The 18,273-nt window shown below is 31.6% G+C and overlaps 2 protein-coding genes across 3 annotated transcripts; both read right to left on the bottom strand.

The window, feature by feature from the left end:
• Window positions 1-198: 198 nt before the first annotated feature.
• LOC105639686 (Ran-binding protein in the microtubule-organising centre protein) lies at window positions 199-8,262 on the bottom strand. Of its 2 annotated transcripts, XM_037635220.2 has the most exons (13): window positions 8,165-8,254; window positions 7,792-8,085; window positions 7,458-7,559; window positions 5,503-5,583; window positions 4,561-4,670; window positions 4,324-4,459; window positions 4,015-4,113; window positions 3,387-3,492; window positions 2,852-3,294; window positions 2,614-2,790; window positions 2,303-2,500; window positions 1,222-1,548; window positions 199-499 (listed from the first exon to the last, which is right to left on the bottom strand). In XM_037635220.2, the coding sequence occupies exons 2-13, from the start codon at window positions 8,074-8,076 to the stop codon at window positions 407-409; spliced, it is 2,157 nt and encodes a 718-aa protein (XP_037491148.1). In that variant the 5' UTR covers window positions 8,077-8,085; window positions 8,165-8,254; the 3' UTR covers window positions 199-406. The 2 variants fall into 2 exon arrangements, with proteins under 2 accessions (XP_037491148.1, XP_012079208.1); XM_012223818.3 differs by having other exon boundaries at window positions 7,792-8,262.
• Window positions 8,263-10,709: 2,447 nt separating this feature from the next.
• LOC105639688 (patatin-like protein 5) lies at window positions 10,710-13,499 on the bottom strand. Its single transcript, XM_012223821.4, has 7 exons — window positions 13,176-13,499; window positions 12,759-12,940; window positions 12,492-12,666; window positions 12,201-12,362; window positions 11,494-11,793; window positions 11,234-11,409; window positions 10,710-11,086 (listed from the first exon to the last, which is right to left on the bottom strand). The coding sequence occupies exons 1-7, from the start codon at window positions 13,311-13,313 to the stop codon at window positions 11,020-11,022; spliced, it is 1,200 nt and encodes a 399-aa protein (XP_012079211.1). The 5' UTR covers window positions 13,314-13,499; the 3' UTR covers window positions 10,710-11,019.
• Between the last annotated feature and the right edge of the window lie 4,774 nt (window positions 13,500-18,273).

Genomic DNA, 18,273 nt, shown 5'->3' with positions numbered 1-18,273 from the left:
CCCACTTGGAGAGTCCTCCTTAACTTCCAAGCCTCCTTGCTTTAAGACGTGAAATGGCTTAAAGACCAAGTCGACTGACATAAAGACACTTCATTTGAACAAATGCCCTTAACAGAACACGTAGGCGTACAGTTTGCTTCACATATAGAAACACCATTTTGCTCGAATAGCTAAGAAGAGAGAAGCAACAGTCGATCATTAACGTCAAAAACAGACTTTATGGAAAATGCATACCAATAAAAATAACGCTGTGCCCTTTTGGCAAATTGTAACAGACTACCGGCCCTCATGCAAATTCGCAGCGTTTCGTATATCTACATCCTATTTTTATAAATTGAATAAAATAATATTCGTACAAAAAAATAAATAAATAAATAAATTTTATGATACAGTATCAGATTCCAAACTATGCAAATATTTGCTGGATGACTGTCTCAGCATTTCCATTATACTGTGAAAGGAGATGAATGGCATCAGCCCTTGGCAATGCGAGAAATTCCTGCATCAACCCAAATTAAAATAATTACTCAAGGCTAGACCGAAGACTTATTTATTGAAATGGAAATTTAGAAGACAAAAGAAAACACAAATCCCATTATCTATTAATTGAGATGGAATCCCTAAAATTATCTTCTGTTCCCTATACTGCAAGCATGATTGTAACCTAAGGAAATGCTTTCCTAATAGTAATATGGATAAAGTTAGATGATTCTTGTCTTTGTCTAGGAAAAAGAAGTCCACTCACTGTGGAGAGATGCGTCAGGACACAGAGCTGATTTTGGGGCCAAAAGTTATAAATAGCTATATTGGTCGAATGGATAGTGTATCATGATTTTCTGGGACTGAAACTAATTATGGGAGAAGTATCAAATGAGTTTTACCATAATCAGTTTTAGGCCAAAAAAGGGCATCCAACAGCCAATGTAATACCCTTTTTAGCTTTTTGCCTAAATTATGTTATTCATAATGGCTATGCCAAACAGGCTTATGGATCATGATGAAACTGGAATACATATGCCTTCATTGGCCTAGTGTCATTATGAAGATGGTCTCGGATTCCATGTTTTCATCCCACCAGGGATAGGAGCTAGGTTACTCATACAAATGAAATCCTAACTGATTCATGGACTATATGAGGTGAATCAGTAGTTCATTCTGTAGTTTCTGCTTTCTGCATAATTTTGCTTGGGTGTGAGCTTTTAGCGGGGAGTGGCAACTTACCATAACTTTCAGTATTGCATTTTCATCACAGACAACATCTCTTGAAGACACTTGAGTTGGACTGCTACCATCTTCAGACAACCTAGCACTTGAAGATACTGTAACTTGGGAGGAACCCTGAGTGCAGCTATCAGCATTTGACTTTGACATGGAACAAGCAGAAAGCATGGGACTATTAACTTCTTTCAAGAAATCAATCCTTAGAAGACTTTCAAAGCGATCTTTACACATTTGAAGTTTAAACCACTCATTGTGGGTGTGAAGCATTGCTCTCATTATCTTCATAAGTTGTGGTTCTTCAACACCAAGCCTCCTACCAATTGCTACCTGTCCAACTCATTAAAATTGAACCTTTAGTGCATATAAATATGACAACCAATTAAATATAACACTGTTAAGATAGCAATAACCTAATGCTTGTATTTGTACCATGACATAAAATATGCTGAAGTTAGAACTTTGTAATCGCTTAATTTATGCCAAGTTGCTTTTAAAATGTGAAACTAAAAAAAATTATAGGCGAAAAAAATTTAAACAGTCAGCGGAGAAAGCAAATGCACATTTGTTTTCAGCACATTTTTTAACAGAATTTCAGTAAGCCATTTAGGAAGTGCACCTTAAGATTTGATAAAACTTTATCGTGCATCCTCCCCACAAAAGGAAAGGTCAAATTGTCTCTTTAACTTGTTCATGCCTTTAATCCTTAAAATGTTTACAACTAACAATGGAATAGTAAAGCATAATAACTTTAGGACATTGCAAAAGAATATTAGCATGTCATTGGAAGCAAAACAAAGAACCATATTCGCACAAGAAGAAGGCCAAAACCCTGAACTCAGTTGTTTCCTAATGATAAACCATGACACTGCTATTCAAATATGCAATTGAGAACCACTTTAGCTGCTGGAATTAGCGTGAATAATCATAATTCAGTTTTGCAATTTCTTTTCTGACAAAATGTGCCCATGTCAAAACACTTCTATCAGTAACATCCAATAAGTACATGTCCTCACTTAGTTTCATTGGAAGACAACATTAATAATGAATTGTTGTCTAGTCAGTCCACCAAATTGTAAAATACCTGGAGTGAGGTTGCGAGAGCATGTAAAGGCAAGCCTTTTCCGGATTCATCTTCATTAGGACGGAGCAATGCCAACAAAGTCTCCTTCAAGGGCTTCAGCAGAGAAGGATCACTGGCAGCCAAGGGACCTAAATGTGAGCAAGCAACCCTTAGTGCACCCGAATGATCACCAGAACTTACAAGCTTCAGAAATTCAACCTATGACCAGTAAAAACAAGTCAGATGAAGCACCCGGCAAAAAATGTGAAAAATAATGTCATTGACAATATATCAATGAAAATTTCAGCAATGAATATAAGATCGAATATCACCTGCTTTAATTGGAAAAGCAACATAGGGTTCTGCACAAAAAAATGAGGATCTAGAGCATTAACTTCTTCCACAACCTCTGCAGCCATTCCTCTACTTGCCAATTCCTTCATCCCCAGCAAAATCTCATATTTATCCTCCCTATCGTTGAGGTTCAATAAGGAATGTTTTTCAAAGTCCTGCGAAAAATATTCTATTAGAGAAAAATTTATCACAAGAAAACACAATAAATTATGATACCTGTTGTCCCTTTGATATATTTGTGCAGGTTGCAGTAGCATTAAAATCTTTCTTATTGCATCCATTGACAGAAACTCCAGAAAAATAATCTTGGTCATCTTGTCTACCCCTCCATCGCTTGCGTTTGCTCCTTTCACCAGTAGCATAGCTTCTGCTTCTCTGTAGAACTCTTGAAACTCCAGTTTGATGTGAACCACTGGTGCTGCAATCTTCACAATTGCTAGTTAATTCACAAGCATATCTTAACTCAGTATCACCTCCTTGTGCGCAATGCAAATCAACATTATTTTCTGGAGAAGCATCCATATGAGTATCACTGATGGAAGCTTCAGCATCTGATAGTTTACTGGTAATGTTATCCACTTCAAGAGAGGAGTTCCTAGATGAGCAAAAGCCAGGCTCTGGTTGATTGACTTTTAAAGGTTCAGAAGGGGTTTGCATTCCTGAGACAGATGGGGTCATAGATATAGTTGATGAAGGGGAGAGAGAGACTCAAAATGAAAACATAATATAAGATAGGAAGTCTGAAAATCACCAGAAGATGGAGCAAAACCAGAATCTATAATGCCCCTATAAACACAGTACTCGCGGATGAGCTCATCAATCATGGAGACATCCAATTTCATCCGGCACAACTCATTCTATCCCGTAAAAGCACCACGAAAAACAAAAGGTAAGATCACATGGTCAAGCCACTCACAAAAAAAAAATAAATAAATAAAAATCTATGGACTATGATCTTTGCATACACAAAATCACACAAATATAAAAGTTATTAGTGATCAACTCTAGTCCTGAATACATTGCTTACCCTCTCTTTGATACAGGAATGCAGAAAGTTCTGACAAATTTGCAGGATCAAATTCCAAATTAATTTTTTGAACACTCAAAATTTTCAAATTGTACATATATTGGTCACATCAAAGAGTCATGTTAATCATCAGCCTTCCCAATAGGATAGGATTAAGTCCAAAGTCCAAAGAGCCAAGCAGAAATAAACTTGAAATTTTTATAATGCGTCAACATATTGGCCAGCCACTTATCTAACACCTCCCAGGTGTGTACCGACATAGTGCTTCAATACAGTGAATAGCAATTAAGAAAAACTTAGACATAAGATGAAACAAATTTTATTTGTGTACATATGGGAAATAGTAACGTACCTGGAATGCCTGAAACAGATCTCCCTTAGCAAATCTCAAGCTATCAACAGCCCCTTGTCTTGTAAGCTCAACAGCATGAGCAAGAGCTTGTATATCCACCTGAATTTGCATGAAATACACAAATAAGAAAAAAAAAAAAATATGCCAAGGAAAACATACTGTAAGCAATGAGTTTATGGCACGGCAATGGCCTAAGACAAGAACATGAAATGAGGTATCTCATCCAATTTCACGTGTCAGCCAAATTAGACGCCATCTCAAGAGGAACACTGAATTATTGTCTCAAAGGCCTAAATTTAGGAACCTCACCTCATCAAAAGGAGGTGCCTCATACAAACTCTCATGTGGCACAGCGGCAGGATCACGCTCTTCGAGGAGCAACCTTTCAGTAAGATCTGAAATGGGCGACGAGACTCCTTGGCGAAAGCAAAAACCTTTATGTATGCTGCAAAATTTGGGGCAACATTGAAGACAATCATGCTTGGCATGATGAATGCATTTGAAAGAAAACTAGCAAAAATTTACAACTAAAATAAATAGGCCAACCTTATCAAATATCTCAATGTCATTGAAAAGACTGGATCATATGCATGTAAATGAGCTCTTAGGACAGAAGACATCAATCCGGCAATGTCAAACCTCCTCTTCTCAGACCACTGAAACATAAATAGTATGTCCAATTATACCTCCAACACATGTAATCCTTACAGAATGCTTTACAACTAACACCAAAATTCCTATAGGAAATATGACACACAAAAAATAACCTGACTCAGCTTTATTTTCCACCGCACAAACTTCAAAGTACAATGCATAGTTTAAACTGGCTTGCAGTTAATATGTTTTTCTTAGTGTTTGTTTTCAAAATAAAAAAGAGGTATTAGAAAACAATTTTATCCAGATTAGAAAAATATAAAAGTTCAATTGTCACACTAAACTGTTGCATTTATATGCATCATCACTATTTGCAACAAAATGTTTAAATACACAAGCTCAAATCCGCATATCATTATAAACCAAAAACCAAGATAGTTTGTTTCATCATCCTTAAACAAATTCCACAATCCACATATCATAATTTTGTACCAGCATAAAGACTAAATGCATCAAAGTTACTGAACAGATGCTGCATACACTTTTATGGGATGAATTGTTCTCATTTGAGTTGATATCATTTGATTACAGAGCTAGATAAGCCATAGCAGAACTATAGAATAACAAATGTAGAACGGAAACACATTTCAATTTAAAGTCACAAGTGCACAGAAGATATGTTTTCTTAGCACTTGTACCACTCATAGGCAAAAAATGCAAATTTGATTATGATCATATGCTCATTGAGGAACAACACTCACAATCCTAGAATTAAGTTGATGCCAGACTTTTTTCCTTTATTTATAATTGATTACCAAGAAAGCTTAGCCTAGAAGAAAAATGTTAATAGGACCATATTGAATACCAAAAGACCAAAAAAGAGATAGAGCCCACCTCATTTGCCACAGGAGAACTCTGGTCATCTTTGTCGTATATAAAGGCAAGAAGAACATGCTTGAATTCCTCATATGCTTCCTTAAAGATTATACAAACATTTTTTAGATCCCAGAAATGACCAAAAAAAGAAAAAACATGGACTTCAAGAGAAAGACTTTTGGATACTTATTTCACATGTATCCAATAACAATAAAATAAATATTATTTATTTCAGTTCCCATATTCACAATCATTAACTAGCACATTAAAGATTCATTGTTTAATATAATACCAAATTAGTTTACCAAGTATAATGCTAACATGAGTTTCCAGATAGAGAATGGGATGTGAGCAAAACTCAGATTGGAGAGGAATATGGCTCATGGGTCCCCTTTCTTGGAACTATGTTTTTGTTTTTATTTATTTTTGTTCTAATTTGGTTGTTTTTTGTTGTTGGGGGGGGCTTTTGCCTTGGAATATGAAAATAATAATAATAAAAAAAAAGATAGAAATGAAAATATAATTTACACTTCATAAATTTCCGTTTGCTTAACAGTGCTTCCATCATTCAGACAAAACCAACTAGAAATCATGACTTCAGGTTCATACTCCAAAAAGCTTCAATTTATTTCCACCACAATGAGGAAATGGAAAATTATTAAGCAAAATTTTAGATAGCAGCTTCAATTACTACCAAATCATACCATCTTGATATCTAGAAAAGGAATTGCCATTTAACCACCAATCGGTGACTTTAACAAGCCAGAAGATGTTGGGTTCTTCATACAAACCATTCATTTTTGGACGTGCATTCATAGGAGTGCAATCTTGAGTAATTATTGTCTGTATGTCAATTTTGGGTTTGTCTAATAAGATCAAGTTGACTCAGAATTATCATTAATTGATCATGTCATATCGTGTTGTGTTCATTGTCCAGATCAGACAGATTTGTGCCACATTGTATTAGGCTCTCCAGAACATTTAAATGTTATACAAAAGATTCCCACCTCAAAATTCATAATCATTTAAGAGCTCAAGAAATTGCAAATGGTGAACCTTAACAAATACTCATTTATTCCGAAGTGGCAGGTCCATTGCCCATTTAGATAAGCTTTTAAGTGTAATCGGTGAGTAGTTGATTTTGTGCACACTTGCTGGCTTTTCACTGAAAGCTGTAATTCTTAGATTTTGAGGGAAAAGGCCGGCTCCTATGCAATAGTTAACTGGTAATAGTATTTAACCATCATGGCATGTTTTTTCTTTTTCTTTTTCTTTTTTTCTTTTTCCATCTTTTTATAGAGAGCATGTTCCTATCATTCCCTATTATTTTCTTACTATCATTATGCTTTTTAGAGAAGTTTTGTTCTATGTTTTTACTATTTTTTTTTTTTTTTAACAAATGGCTAAAAATGAGCTAAAATGTAATTTTTATTATCCAAATATTCATTTTTTAGACAGCTAAAAGACATCTGTCAAGGAATTTTGCATATTATCTGCCGCATACGTATATTTAGTATTTGAAATAAAAACTACCATTGAAATTTTTAAAAAAAATCATAAATAGAAAGCAAATAAGCTTCTAGGTCATCTTACAATCTAACCGCTACTGAACGGATAAACTACCAAACACTTCATAGTTAATCATAACCTTTGAGCCCCTTCGTCCAATTTCAAGCCCTTAATTATATGCAATGTACGTTGTCACTGACTAAAGCTGAAGAGACAATAAGAAGGCATCTCTACTCAGAAAATTTAACGGAAACTAGTCTTATTGGAACAACTAGACGGAGTAGAAGAGCCAATTTGCAATATCAAAAATAAAATAAGTAAAGTTCCTGGATGCTGTATTTATATTGGTTCTGAAAAATGCTTTAATATCATTGCCTAGAAAATATGTAATCAAAGGAATATCGCTCCGACACCAAAAAAAAACAAAAAAGGGAAAAATGAGAAAGTAAAAAGGGTATACATACCGGATAGGCATCAAGAGCACAGGGAGCAAGAGCTGTTCTTATACACTCAATTGCAGAATCTCTAGCTTCTTCCGTCCCTCTCCTCAATAGCTCAATAAATTTCTTCAACCGAAACCGAGAAAAGTATCAATAAAATAATCTATTAATTCTAATAATGATAAAAGCAAACAACAATTGGAACTCCGCCGCGTGGCTTCCTATAAGACTAGGAAAAAGAGAAAAATAAAATCAAACGCTTAAAATCAATTTCAATTAATCAAAAGGCCATAACGAATTTACTGCATTTTCTCGACAACAAAGGCAATAATAGAAGCAAAAAACACAAGAAACAAACCTGCTTCTGCAACCGAAACAGAAGTCTATGGTCATCAAGGATGAAAGGAGCGTGAGTGCGGAGAAGATCGATTGCGGTGTCAATTTCACCGACTTCTAAGCACCGTCTAATCTGGCGAATAACCAATCTCGAATGATAAGACGAAGAAGAGACATACGAGGAAGAAGGAGAAGGAGAAGATAATGGCGATGGTGAAGAGAAAGAGTCCTCGATCAAATTCTCCGATTTCGCAAAATCAACGACAAGAGAGTCCAGAGCTTCCCAGTTCACCGGGGTCGAGTCCATTTCTTTTTCCTGAGGAAAATTTTTCTAGGTTCAGTTTGGGAGGTGTTAAGGAGAGTTTTTAAGAGTTAGCTTTAGGTTTTCTTTCTACCTCATGTCGGTATCTGGATTTTCTTCCATGTTGCGAGAAAGTATTCCTTCACAGAGTTGAGAGCAAGAAAGGCGGCGATATGAGGTTGAAAAAATAAATTAATATGGAAGGGAATTGAGGATTTTATAAGTGCCAGCTGTCAGCTAATTACGTAACCTCTGTAAATCAGGTTTTGTTATAGTTACAGGTTATAAACTTAATTTTCACCACTGTTGTTGACCTGTAGACATGTGTGTTTAGGAACGTAATCACCAATGAATCTCTGAAATCTGTGCTTGGAACGCACCGTATCTGTGATCATAGCCAAATGAGAGGCCCAGCAGAGTGAGAAGTGGATAAAATAGTAATATTACAAGTCATGATGATGTAAGCTAATAATATTTGTATTAATCTAAACTGGAATGGGCAATTATAATACCGTCAAAAAAGGATTTCTATCGCATTCGTTCAAAATAAAAATTCCACCGTTGAATATGCTAAAAATCTATCTTGTAATGTGATAGTGTGGAGTGTGAAACGGGTTGAGATCATGTGCGAACTGTCTATAATCTCTCATTGAAAAAATTGTAATTGTCTCCAATAATTAAAATCAATTCTTATTAATTCAAAGTTCTTTCAATCTCCTTTCATTCTAAAAATTAGATATTTCTCAATTTATTTTTACTAAGTATTTTGAATTATTATTTTTATTAATTGATTATTGACTAACAAGTAATAACAACGAAATTGAATGTTCATTCAATTGATGAATTCCGTTTAATTATAATTAATAATTATAGCAATGTATCTTTCTTTGGTCAAAGGAATAATTACATAAAAATATAAAAATCTTTTTCAACTTAACTCGTATTATTTTATTTGTTCCAAATGCTAAGACAAAATAATATGAAACTATATACGTGTTGAACCACACTAAATATTATATAATCACCCTCTCAACTTCATCCTTGCATGCTCCTAATTTAATGTTAGAAAACTGTTCATCTCAAAATTTTCCTATTAATTTGAAATTTCACCAAATATTATGTAACTTATATTCAATTACTAATTAATTAATTAATTATAGAATGATATTTGATGATAAATGGTTTAAACATAGTTCTACATTTATAATTATACCATTATTTTTTATTATAAAAAATATCTATTACTATATTTTTTAATAATATAAAAAATAAAAATTCCTGATTGAATTGAATTGATCCAGTTTAATTATTTGCTAAATGTTATGAATGTCAAATATGGAAACAACCATGATTAAATCAACTGAACTTTTTATAAAATTGGTAATTAGTTTCCAAATCATATTATGGACATTACTTTCTATTTATTTCCAACTTTTCACGAAAGAAACTTTACAAAGCTTTTTGGTTTCGCGGCAAAAAGAAATAAACTATCGGCATAAGCACACGACAGTTTTACCTATAAAAAATCAGTTTTGCAATTTCAAGGTTGGCTCAAGTATTTATCGCCTTGTAATTGCATTCTAACCAGAGCCAATATTTAGGTTGCATTTATTCTAAAAGAATAACTTATTCAAAAATTATTCTTAAATTTTTTTGATATTTAGACAATCTTCAGTAAAATAAGTATACTTTTTCGTTAAAAAAAATTAAATTATTTTATAGAATATATATATATATATATATATATATATATATTTTATTATTGACAAATTTATTGCGGGAAAAAATTATTGCATATTAATGAATTCATTGATCATAATATATTTATTTATTGATAAATATTTATTTTTTGAAGGGTAACAATAAATTTTTAAAATATGAAAATTTTACGATTCAAATTTTTTTTGTAATTTTATAAATTAAAATTTTAATGCGTGTGTGCTATTTTTCTAGTGCTGTGATGCATTTGGAGACTGGTCCTTCGAGATTACAAATCGTGCGTGAAATGTGCATGGATATGAGATATATGAATTAACATACTTGTTTGCGATAGTTTTGATAAATTTTTCAGTTAATTAAATACCAATTTGTTTAAATTTACTACCTTATACACCAATTTGTTCATTTAAATTTATTTTTCGGTATTGAAAATTTTGCTTGTGTTGTTTGATCCATTAAAAAGTAAAATACTTCCTGTAAATATTTGCTCTGGTGATAAAAATTAAACTTTTAACCTAATTCAAGTATCCTAACATGTATTAGTACTTTTCTTTTCTAGAGAATATGGGAGAAGGTTGTATTAATTATGTGTTTTTTTTTTTGTAACTACTTCATCACAATTAACGTTGGTGTATTAATTACATATTTAGAAGTGCATTTCCATTATATTTTAATAATAATAATAATTATTATTATTATAATTATTATTATTTTCCTTTCCAATTTCAAGCCCAAATTCTTATAATGTTAAATCACTCCAATTAATAATACATTAGGCTATACTATAATTGTGCTAGACAATGTTTGATAAATTATAACGAAATTTAATATAATTAAATAATTAAGAATATATTAAATCTAGAAAAAATACCAATTAAATAGAGACAACGTTCTATAATAAACTAGTTGTCCAACAGTAAAGAAGTAGACTATACAACAAAATGTAAATCAACGTCAATATTACATTACATATGATAATGGGTAATCGTACATTTTTTGACTCCATCAAAATGGAAGTCTTTTTCATGCCTTTTTATTCCGTGACGAAGAACTATATTGTAAATTTTGGTACAGACAATCAAAAGCTAATGAAAATAAAACACAATCTTATTTTGGAAAGACTTCTATTTTATTTTTAGAGAGGGAAGACTTTTAGTTGAGTCGTTATCTTGAGAAATTTTATTAAATAAATAAATAATTTTTTATTTTTTATCATATAATACGTAAACTTTATTTATGGGTTCTTTGAAATTTCCTCTTACGGAGTTTTCTCTCTTCTGATAGTGATTTTGCAAATCTGAAACGGAAAAATAAAATATATAAGCTATATATAATAATGTGTTGAATTTGCAAATCCTGTATTATTTCTATTATTGGACCGAGCGTATATATAATTATAGAAAAGGGACCAAAAATTTTAAAAAGGATCAAAAGATTAAATTACCTAATGAGAGCTTCTTCATTAGTGCCTCCATTTTCAACTGGTTCAAAAATGCCATTGTCTAGGTTAACCCTAGAAACAGGTTTCTGCAAAATCCTTGCACCAATCTTTACAAGCTCCTTTAAATTCTGTTTGGTAGCTTTGTCAGTTGAAGATGTATCCCCACTTAATGTGTCATCCTAATTCAAAAAAATTCAATTAAAAATATTATTTTTAGATGAAGATAATACAAAATTTTAAGATTTGAATTAATTAATAATTACCTGGATTCGAAGGTAATTATGCTCACATTTGATGGATCTGAAAATTAAGGACATGTGAAGGTCAACCATGTCACTAATAGAATGAGTGAAGACGTCAATTAATGGAGAATCCCTTTTTTTATAAAGCCAATTAAGAATTCCCCAGTTTTTTGCCATTTTTGCACTGTACTTTTTCTCCATTTTTGAAGTTCCAGTGCCTAGAGAAATCACCAGATATTTCTCATACTCTAGAGCTTGTGCCGGCAACGCCTCTGGATCGCCCGGGAACACAGTTCCAGTTGGTTTCATAGCCAGCAATGCCTTTCAAAACAATACATATATAGAATATATGAATTATGACAAGGATTTATTTCTTTTCTTTATTAATTATAATTGGTTTGGACCTAATCTTTCTAGCAGTATTACAGATTTTTCTTGAGAAATCTTACAAGAAAAATTTTGATCAATATAAGAAATATTCACTTCTGAATATATGGTAAATTACTATTTCATTTATGAGGTTGGCTTAATTAGCAAATTCGTTAATTTTTTTTTTTTTTTGTAAAACAAATTAAATAGTTTCTCAATTTTATTTTTATTAATAAAATAATTCTTTATGCAAAACAACTGATACTTTTCCACCTAAAATTACTTAAGTCTGTGATGTGCTATTTAAAAAAAAATTAGCACAAAAAACAAAAAAGGGAAGAAAGAAAGCTCTAGCTTACAGGGTTATTTGCTGTTATGCCTCCATCAATGAGGTTGAGTTCCCTACTGTTTCCTTCAGAATCTTTAATTTGAAAAAAATAAGCAGGAAAATAAGTTGGAGCTGAGGAAGTACTGATACAAATATCAGAGAGTAAAGGATCTTTTGAAGCATCGATTTCTGCCTGAAAATCAAGAAATAAAATATCAATTATCATGCAAATTGTAATAGTAATTCAGCAAGATCTAATTAAACAACCTGTAATTAATTAATTAATTAAAGTTCTTAAAAAAAAATCACATAAGATTTTTACCTCAAAGGTTGAAAAGACAACAGGTTGTAGTAATTGAATGTCAAATGCAGGTATAACAACACGAGTTAAAGTCTCATGCAGTTTTCGAGTTCCCAGAGTCTTGTGAATGATCTTTTGTAGATATTTGCCATCATACTTTGGACCCACTAAAGCTTTAAATTTCATAATCAAATCCCTAATTATTTCAAAAATTAAAACAAAATATAGAAATTAGAATAGATAATACTTTAAGATTGAAATCATATGATGGTTTACATATTTAATTACCAAGACTGAGGAAATATTTTAGGGCAATGCTTGAGATAGAAAGGAACTATATCTTTGGCTTTATAGAGAGGACGCGAATTTTCATCAGGAGCAGTCAACATGGTGGTTATTAGACCTCCTGTGCTAGTTCCTGCAATCACATCGAAGTAATCTACAATTCTTGCATGTTCTCCATCCAGTTCCTGCACTCAACAAAATCACACATTGAGATAATGTTAAATTCCTACTCCATCTGACTCAAAAGGGGGGGAAAAAAAAAAGCATACACATCATAAAATGCACCCTGCACGTATGTTCACATATATGCAAATATAAGTAAGTGCTCAACATACTAAAATATGCCTGTGCATGTGCATCAGCATTTGTCTGTATATATGTGAATAGAAAGAGTACTATATAACATAATATAATATAAACCTGTAGTTTGGATTCCAGGAAACTCAGGATAACTCCAGGAATAATGCCTCTAATGCCACCCCCATCAATGCTTAAAACTGTAATTCTTTCACCATAGGTTGATGGGTTGATTTCATCACTAAATGTATGAGTATTCATATTTATTAACAACAAATTAACTAACTAAAAATAAGATTGCCAGAAAAAAACTTAACAATACCCAATACAGGACCTGAGCCAATAGATCAATCAAGAAGCTAAGAACTTACTTAATACTAATAACAGATCCAAAGAAAACTTTGTTGCATACTATACAACACCTAAAACAAAACCAACCTGCCCAAAAAAAATATATATATATATATAAAACATGCATGGAAGCCCATACAATATTGTGATCTATATATAGAGAGGATGCAGTTGATAGTTTCGTAATGAAACTGTCTAAAATGAGTCACTTTTTTAAAATTGATATATAGCTAATAACTCGCTTTGTTCAGTGTATTACCTGGTAATAGGGTAAATAAGTTCCTGGCCAAGGTATGGAGAAACTTCCTTTCCTGCTAGTTCAAGTAATCGACATCAATATAATTAGGTATGAGCCACTATATATTTGACACGTGATTAATTAATGGTCATTATTATCTAAATTCATGTGTTTATATATATATAATCTTTTTGGAAAATAGAAATTATTATTAAAAAAAAATACTATGAAAAACTTAATAATATAAACCTTTTAACGCTTGCCAACAGGCCAATCCCAAACACCCAACTTAAGATATGTATATACTAGGTGAAAAAACCTGGTTGGATAACATTAGAAAATAAAAAACAAGAACAAGAAAAGTTGGAGCCTGTCTCCAAACAAATGTGCCCGTATTAGTAATAATAAAGCTTTAATATTCATTCAAATTCACCAAATCAGAGCAGAAATTACTTGTCCATACTTGTTTAGAATCTGTCTCTACAATAACATTATGAAGACCTTCATTCTTTAACCACGAAAGAGCCTCCTTAACCTCTATAGCTTCAGCTAATAGAGGACTGCCATAACCAACAAAAGACCTAGAAACCGCAGCAAGAAACTGACCTGCATCATCCCTTAACCCATCACCATATCTCATTCGATGCATCCATGGATCACAAGCAGCATCCCACATTGATTTTCTACTTACCAGTTGCTGGTAATTGCCAACTGATAGAGATATGTTAGGGCTCACCCGATTCTGCAGCAGCCAAATCTTCCGCCGTCACGATATGATGGTTCAAGTCCCCTTGAGCATCCGCCAAGAGTTAAAACTATGAAGAGAAAAAGTAACAATCCTCGTAGCTGTAACTTATGAACGATGTCTTCATCTTCTACACAAAATGGACAAGCCGAATCAACCAGCACTCCCTTTGTAAGCAAAGTCAGCTTAGTGGGAAGAATATTACGGATGGCTCTTCATAATATAAAATCTTAATTTGTTTATTTATATTAGAGTCAATTTAACCCCACGGGAAGAATCTTTTCCCCTTAATTAAAGTTATTGAGTTCGAGCATTAGATATTGAATCCCTTCAAACAGAGCATTTAAATGTTCGCTGTCATAAAAACGGAGAAAACAAAAATTTTCACTATTCTAAAGAGTTAAAAAAGCATCAAAATAATACATCTAAATTTGAATCTGCATCCATCAATACTAAAATAATAATAATAATAATAATAATAATAATAATTTGTAATGTCAATTAGCGGTATAGCTCAAATATTAAATCTTCTTTGTTAGTTGGAATAGAGGCTTGAGAACCCAGTCAACAAGACGTCTATATATGTCATTTTTACTAAAGTTATAGCTAGGCTTATAGATTATTAATTTAGCAAATATTAATAGTCACAATACACTGAAATAACTAGTTCAATTATTTTCAATTTACCATTTTTTTTTTTTAAAAAATGATCTCATCTAGAAATCTTGTTATATGATGAATACTTTAATCCTATTCGACAATCAACATAATTACTAATTAGGAATTTGTATTATCTTATTTAGCAACTTAATTTATCATCTTTATCTAAAACAAGTTTGCTATAAATAGGCCTTCTGTAGCCCCAGCAGTCTACTTATAGGATATTTTTGTACCACTTGCAGATTTTGAGGGAGAGAGAGATGACTTTCTGCTTAATTAAAAAATAACTTTTCCAAACCTAATTCTAAAAAACTTCTACTTTTGTTAAGGGTAAAGGAGTCCCAAACCACATGTCAGAATCAATTTAATTAATATGCTTCTTTCTCAATAAAAATATTAGTCAAACTACTACATTACCATTAATTAAACCTTGACATAAAAAAAATTAAACATTTAATCTTCATTTATATATTAGTCAATTACCTTGATTATTGGGTAAATAATTTTAATTTGACTAATTTCACTAACAATGTAACATAGATCATTAATTTTAATGGAATTCTAATATATCCTTAGGAAAAAATAAAACAAGAATTATAGTTTAATTACATTATCTAAATTTTATTAAGAAAAAATTATAATCGTACCTTGTATTTTATAAAAAAATGCTTTATCCTTATTATTTTTAAAAATAGACTGTTTTATCTTTATATTTTGAGTTCGTTAGGCTAGATTACCCTTTCATTCAATATTTGAAATTTTAGACGTTAAGTATTTCGTGACAAGGTAAAATTGATCCTGGTTCCACCTACCCCAGTCAAAAACAATGAAAAGAAAGACCCAATCTTATCATCTTCATTATCATCCTTTTAATGGCAAGTAATACCATTGGAATCAAATGTGACTGTTAATAAAGTTGGCAGGCTTTTGGATCTTTCCTATAAATAAAAGCAAAATAACCAATCAACGAAGAGTAAGCTTTGTTTGGTTTTGAATTTCTTATTGCAATGACAGATTAGGAAAAAGATAAAAAAAAACTCAGGCAAAAAAAATCATTATAAAATCCAGAAAATGTGCATGTCTCTTCCTCCTTCTTCATTTATAGGTTGTCAAAAAAAAAAAAAAAAATCCAGAAATGCTCCAATAGACTTTTAACAGTTCATAATTTATATTTGGTTTGTGGGTTTCCAACTATGTGGATCACTGTCCAAAGTATAACTTGTTTTCAATTCTCACTTCCTTCAGTTGGTTGTCAGAGAAAGCTAAAAAATTTTTAGGAGAAGGATTTACAAGAGAGAATCGAAGTATGAAGAAATTATTGGCAATGACAGCCATTAAGAATGGAACGTAGTCTCTTGAAAGAGGGAAAGAGGAAGAGGGTGAAGAAAACTTGGCGCGAAAAAATTTTTATATCTTTATTATGACTCCTTTAACCTGCAATTTCATCTATTTCTTATCCTATTGCAACAAGTTAAATGCTTCCATAATTTGAAAAAAAGGCATTTCTTGAGAAATACGACTAACCACTTCAATTTCTGCAACTCCCTCCCAATAATAGAAAATGAAAAAGACTGAAGAACTGATTCCCTAATTAATTTTTTTTTTAATTCTTAATCCTTAATTCTTTTCTAAAGTTTTACTTTTCTTCCTTTTTCTTTTCTTTAATTTAAAGCAAATAACATCTAAACGAGCTTTAATTTCTGTAAGGGCGAAAACAGAGCTAAAGCATATTAAGAAATTTATGTTGTTGTAATTTCCTGTCATCTGATTGCTATCATCCTTTTCATCCGCGCAACTAAGAAAAAAAATATTTTTGAGGAAAAATTTTTACTGGTTTGGAAAAACATTCTGATCATGCCAATATAGAGAACTTGCCTAACTGAGTACAAAAGCCATATTAAATTTTCTTTCAATGAATTAGAGCACTGACGTGTAAGTCATTATAAATTTCATCCATGCTTTTATTTATTTATTTATTTATTATCTTGGTGTCCATTTTAAGATAGGACTTAAAAAGAGTCGTTTTCTAATTTTATTTAAGCATTTGGAATATTACGAAGAATGTTTTATTTAGAGGTAAGTTTCTTTCTAGAGTTAGAAGGCTGTGAATTCGAATCTTAATTAAATCTAATGAATAGGTAGTTTAGGAAGTTACTGTTATTTAGTTTTACTATTGAGGCTATTTTGTAAAACGAGGATAAATAAATTTTGATTATAGAATTATCTCAAGCATGAATTTTATGGAATTTAATTCAATTTTACGTTTTAAGTTATATTATTTCAAATATAGGAATCATTTTTTAATTTCTAGTTTTTTTCTAAATGAGTTTCACACCCCTAATTCATCTTTAATTATAATATTAGTTGTTATTTGAACATACAATAAGGGGAATTTTTATTATTCGTATAGATGCAGTATTCAAGTAAATCTCTCACAATAATAATGACTTCAGATTTTTAATCGTTACATTTTAGCAATTCACTTCCATTCATTCAACCATCTGTCCGCTGTTATTTTGCGTTTAGCCTTTCTATGTTGCAATTAAACCACGGTTTCATGGCCCATGCTTTCTGCTTGTGATTGTTTAATTTTTTTCTCGCGGTTGTCAAACGACAAAACATTAGTTCACTTGGGAGTGCAAACTAAAATGCATTAAACACTGCCGTTTGACTGGTTTGAGGCCAAAATATAAAAACACGTACGCACATTATCTATGGGACCCCTCATCAGGCTTTCCACGTGTAAGCATAGAACTGAAATTATAATTTTGAAGAAAAAAAAATGTCAAGCTAGTTCATGAACATTTTCCAGCCTTTAGCCAAGGAGATGGAGGATAAATAAATATCCTCCTCAACAGCAAGTCGTTTCATACATTTTGGCCATTTAGCTCTGCTCAAGTCTATAAGATATAGGACAAGTTTGATTCATCATAGAAACAAAATGAGAGCTGAAATTACATTGGTACTTAAAATAAAATTTACGTTATATTTATTTCATAAAGAAAGCACGTTTCTCAAAGAATTTTCATATTTTTGTATAAATCATTAAATTCATTCCAAATATGTAAATTTATTAATTTAAAATTTAATAATTAATGGAATTTTATCCGAATAAAACCAATTCCACAGAATTAAAAATGTGAAATTTCGAATTAATTTTCATTTATACTAAACATGATAATTTGAATTTATAACAAATTAATATCAAATCTAAAAGAAAACAGACA

The sequence above is a fragment of the Jatropha curcas genome, chromosome 3 (assembly GCF_041381405.1).
Source record: "Jatropha curcas cultivar XTBG-Jc1 chromosome 3, XTBG_Jcur_1.0, whole genome shotgun sequence".
NCBI classification, from domain to species: Eukaryota; Viridiplantae; Streptophyta; class Magnoliopsida; order Malpighiales; family Euphorbiaceae; genus Jatropha; species Jatropha curcas.
The sequence above is the reverse complement of the archived record's forward strand: the minus strand, read 5'-3'. Positions and strand labels throughout refer to the sequence as shown.

Bases quoted from the DNA above. Each gene is read 5' to 3' on its own strand.
- LOC105639686 (XM_012223818.3), bottom strand. From the start codon at position 8,076: ATGGACTCGACCCCGGTGAACTGGGAAGCTCTGGACTCTCTTGTCGTT. The intron at 5,584-7,457 runs GTATGTATACCC...ATAATCTTTAAG, and splicing joins GTGCTCTTGATGCCTATCCG to GAAGCATATGAGGAATTCAA. The intron at 4,671-5,502 runs GTGGGCTCTATC...TTTATGTTTCAG, and splicing joins GTTCTCCTGTGGCAAATGAG to TGGTCTGAGAAGAGGAGGTT.
- LOC105639688 (XM_012223821.4), bottom strand. From the start codon at position 13,313: ATGAATACTCATACATTTAGTGATGAAATCAACCCATCAACCTATGGT. The intron at 12,667-12,758 runs GTAATTAAATAT...TGAAATAATTAG, and splicing joins AAAATATTTCCTCAGTCTTG to GGATTTGATTATGAAATTTA. The intron at 11,087-11,233 runs GTAATTTAATCT...TTTCCGTTTCAG, and splicing joins AATGAAGAAGCTCTCATTAG to ATTTGCAAAATCACTATCAG.